The 4,417-nt window shown below is 44.0% G+C and overlaps 1 protein-coding gene across 1 annotated transcript in view; it reads left to right on the top strand.

Moving 5' to 3' along the window:
• The window catches only part of CACNA2D2 (calcium voltage-gated channel auxiliary subunit alpha2delta 2), a 568,828-nt gene that overhangs the window by 487,410 nt on the left and 77,001 nt on the right, over positions 1 to 4,417 (top strand). Inside the window, exon 13 of the mRNA XM_015817370.1 lies at positions 3,371 to 3,420. Coding sequence (XP_015672856.1) covers positions 3,371 to 3,420 — 50 coding nt within the window. The remainder of the gene's footprint in view (positions 1 to 3,370; positions 3,421 to 4,417) is intronic.

Here is a 4,417-nt window from a genome sequence, read left to right on the forward strand (position 1 = left end):
ACTGGTGAATCAGGCGAACCTGATAAAACGCTCCCCTGGTCACGGCCGCCAACTGGTCATCCAGTGTCAGCCGTGAATCCAGGAGAACACCCAAGTTGCGAACCCGATCCGAGGGGGCCAAAGTTTCGCCCCCTATAGTCAGCGATGGGATCAGCTGACTATGCCGAGGCGCCGGTAGCCACAGCCACTCGGTCTTGGATGGGTTGAGCCTGAGTCTGTTCCTCCCCATCCAGACCCTCACGGCCTCCAGACACCGGGCCATCACGTCAAGGGCATCATTGGGGTGGCCCGGGGTGGATATTTATGTATTGTGTGTGTGCTTTTGAGTCGGTCTTGACACCTGACAATTGCCTGGACTAGTCCCTGCAATTTTCTTGGCAAGATTTTGGAACAGGTTTGTCATTGCCTCCTTCCAAGGGCTGAGATAGAATGTCTGGCCCCAGGTAATCCATCTGGGTTAATATCTAAAACAGGATTAGTATTCCCAATACAACTATATGCCAAACAGACCCACAGATATGTATAGTTATTTGTTAGATGTATATCCCATATTTGCCTTAGGAATTCAAGGCAGCATCTATAGTGCTTCTTCTCCAATTCTTCTCCACAACCACAATCCTATGGGTAGAGTGAGGTGAGAGAATGACTGACGCAAAGTCATACTGTAAAGCACCAAGGCTCAGAGCAGACTTAAAACTGGGTCTCCATGATCACATTCAACACTTTACACTACTCTATACTACACGTAATTATTGCTGTTCCCATTGTTCCCAGTTACATCATAACAGCCTTCCTGGAAAGACACTTTGTGATACAAAAAAAAATTGGAGAGAATTGTTTTGTTTTTTTGTCAATATCCAAACTTACTTTAAAAAGAAGGCAGGGCATTTCCATACAACACCATTTCCATTCCCAAGTCCCTCCAAAACTGCTCGAAGCAGATCTGCTGATCATCTTCATTTCTGCTGCTCTTAAAATCAAAAGGCATTGAGCCAATCAATACTCTCTCTCCAGCTGACCAATTGGAGCCCACATAAACAAACCTTCATTCAGTCGGGACCCATCAAGTATTTGAGGTAGGCCAGGCCAAGTTACAAATCTGCAGGGATTCCAAGGAATACTAATTTATTCCTGTAGGGTATATTAATAGAATCTTCAAAGCTTGTCCAAGTTTCTCTTTATCCAGTATTATACTAAAATCGAGCAGGATTATGCTGTGTTTCTTTCGTTTCTCTCCATCCCTAAACCCTGTAATCTTTTTCCCAAATCCCTCCTTAATGGCTTGCTCCTGCCTTCCTCTTAGCAGTTCCTAGTCTCTTAACAGTTTCCTCACCCTGAAGATCAGCTCAAAATGCCCTGGTGCCCAGACTACTATTTCTCCAGGAATAACACAAGTTCCCTCACCTCCTCTTCACACTTCCAAAAAAAGAAATGAATTGCTAGTACTCTCACTCCATGCGCTCAGTACAATTTAAATGTTTTTGCTTGACCGTTAAAAAAAAATCCGAGAATTTATAATGAGAAAAGGGAAGCCTCTACCTCATAACTGCTACTTATTGTAACTGTTGTGTTAAATGTCTGTGGAGATTCTCAGTCATCCAGGTCATAGTAGTCCCAGGTCATAGTGGTAACTAATGTGGGATTTAAAGTGGGATAAAGTGGGAGGAGTGAGAGGAAGACGGTTTGTTTATATAGATGCAGGTAGAACATGGGACAAATTACAAATACCTTATCAACTAACAATTGTATTATAACAAACAACACAATAGTTGTCCTGAAGCTGCTTTTTCACGAGGCAACTGGACTTTCTTGTTTTTCCTTTGAAGATGTTTCGCTTCTCATCCAAGAAGCTTCTTCAGCTGTGACTGCAAATGATCAGCTGTCTGCAATGAGTATACTATAAATTCTTCCATTCCCCACCATCTAGTCAGAGCTGAAGAAGTTTCTTGGATGAGAAGCAAAATGTCTTCAAAGGAAAAACAAGAAAGTCCAGTTGCCTCGTGAAAAAGCAGCTTCAGGACAACTATTGTGTTGTTTGTTATAATACAATTGTTAGTTGATAAGGTATTTGTAATTTGTCCCATGTTCTACCTGCATCTATATAAACAAACCGTCTTCCTCTCACTGCTCCCACTTTATCCCACTTTAAATCCCACATTAGTTAGATGAAGAAAATTGAAGCGCAAAAAAAGCTTATGTCTTCCAGTAACATTTGTTAGTTGGAAAAGGGGCTGCCGGATTCCTGATTTTTGCCACCATAGTCTAACAAGCTTTCCTCCTACAGTGTCTAGCCTTTGTAGTTTCTTTTCTGCTGCAATTTAGATTTAAAACTCTAAGAACAGGGATCAATTTTTCTTATGCTTATGGATGGATGAAAAGAAAAAGAATTTAAAGTATCAGACTTGTTCTGCATATGAGAAGAATATACTTGATCACTGAAAATATGTACAAGCAACTAAAACAGAAACAGAAATATTTAAAAATGGACTCTGGGCTTCCATCTGCCTTAGTTTAGTTTAGTTTAGTTTAGTTTAGTTTAGTTTAGTTTAGTTTAGTTTAGTTTAGTTTAGTTTAAAAGATATGGGAATTCAATTTCAATACCTCTTTCCATGTGTGTCTCTCTGTATACCTCCTATGTGTGTACGACTACCATGAAGACTATGTAAATTAATATTCAGGTTTTACAGGCTTTGATTAAAGTATTAATTGGGAGAATTGTAGATGCCACATCCCACATTCTAGCAAATCTTCATCAGCAAGAGAGATGGCTGCTATGCAGTATTTGTAGACTGTGAAGGATTTGAACTTGGGGAAGTTGGATATTGGAGGATATTAATTAGTTGATTGCTGGAATGGAGTTGCCTCTATTTTGATGGGTCCACTTTGTCTGCTTGCTCTGGTGGCCCAGATTAGGCATCTGCCTGGGTGGTCCATCATATTTAGTGAATGTTGCCATCCTGTCAGGTGTCTGAAAGAAACCAGTGACTGCTGGCAGTTGGTGGTGAGGCAGAAGAGGAGAAGACGCTCTTACTCGCCACCTGTCAAATTAAAGAAGTAGGTGATGATGCCAAAGCAGGTCAGCTGAGTTGAATCCAACCAAATTAATGGCTCAAGGCCCTCCTTAAACATGATGATTGTATTGGCTTATCTCAACAGAATTTCTGGATCTCAGATGGGAAGCTGTTTGGGGATGATGCAATCAAAATTTAGTGAGTTTGAGCTTAGTTAACTCATTGTTGCATGTAGCCTGCATCAGGTGTACCAAATATTGGATTAAAAAGAGGATTTTGTCCTGAAAACCAGTTCAAAAGATGATGCTAAAAAAATTTCTAACATTAATTTTGTGTGTGTGTGTCTGTTTTTTTTTAAGGCTATTATTTTGAAATTCCTTCCATTGGCGCTATCCGAATCAACACTCAGGTAAGAAAAGACAGAGTGTGAACTCAGTCTAAATTATTTCATTTATGAAGGGGATTAGGAGGCAATATTCTGTAGAGCTAGAATTTGGGGGTTTCTCTTTTTCTCACAACTGTGTGGGAGGCAGCACTGAGGCTTGCATTGGAAATCAGGAGAAATTCCCTCCCACTTTTTTTTCTTCAGTAGAACTCTGTTGAGTACAAATTTTGAGTTTAGTCCTGTATATCTGAGAATGTAAAAGAGAGATCCGTTTGTAAATCACCTGACTTATCAGAGGAACTCCAGGTGCATTTGTTTGTTTTTAAGCAGTCTAAATCAATTCACTACAAAATGAAGGTATCTCTGTCTGTCTGTCTCTCTGTCTATTAAATTTATGTAACTATATAAATTCATATCATATCACCAAACGTGACTCTGGGTGGCTAATAACTAAAGAGAAAACCATGTATCACAATGTCTGTGGAGCAGAGGCGTAGCGTGGGGGGTGCAGGGGGGGCCGGCCGCACCGGGCGCAACATCTGGGGGGGGCGCTCGCACTCGCAGCTCTCTGCCCCTGCCTAAAGTGCAAGTTGGCTGACGGCTCCCTCGCCCGCCTTCCCCACCTCTCAGGCCGGTCTGCTGTGTCCTGGGCGCCTTTCAGCACCTTCTGCTGACCCGCTCCCCACCCCTTCAGTGCCAGCCGCCCGCCCACTCGCCCCCCCTCCCGGCTCGAGAGCGGAGGCCCTGGCCGTCTTTTACGCTGGCCAGCCCGGCATTCACACCACGACGACATGGGGCGGGGCGGGGCTGGCGAGAGAGACTCACCTTCCTGGCCCGGCGGCCGGCGCAAACGCCTGCAGTCCAGGTGGGCATGGAGGTTGGGAGGGGGAGAGGCCGGCTGGACGCTCTTGCGGGGTCCCACCTGGCTCTGGTATCGCCTGCGCTATGCCAGCCGTCCCCAGTGCTGCCCAGCTGAGCGCCCGCAGGGTCCGGATCAGGCCGGGCGGAGGGGCTCAGACAG

This window comes from Protobothrops mucrosquamatus, unplaced genomic scaffold (assembly GCF_001527695.2).
Source record: "Protobothrops mucrosquamatus isolate PMUCROS unplaced genomic scaffold, P.Mucros_1.0 scaffold579, whole genome shotgun sequence".
In the NCBI taxonomy this organism is placed as follows: Eukaryota; Metazoa; Chordata; class Lepidosauria; order Squamata; family Viperidae; genus Protobothrops; species Protobothrops mucrosquamatus.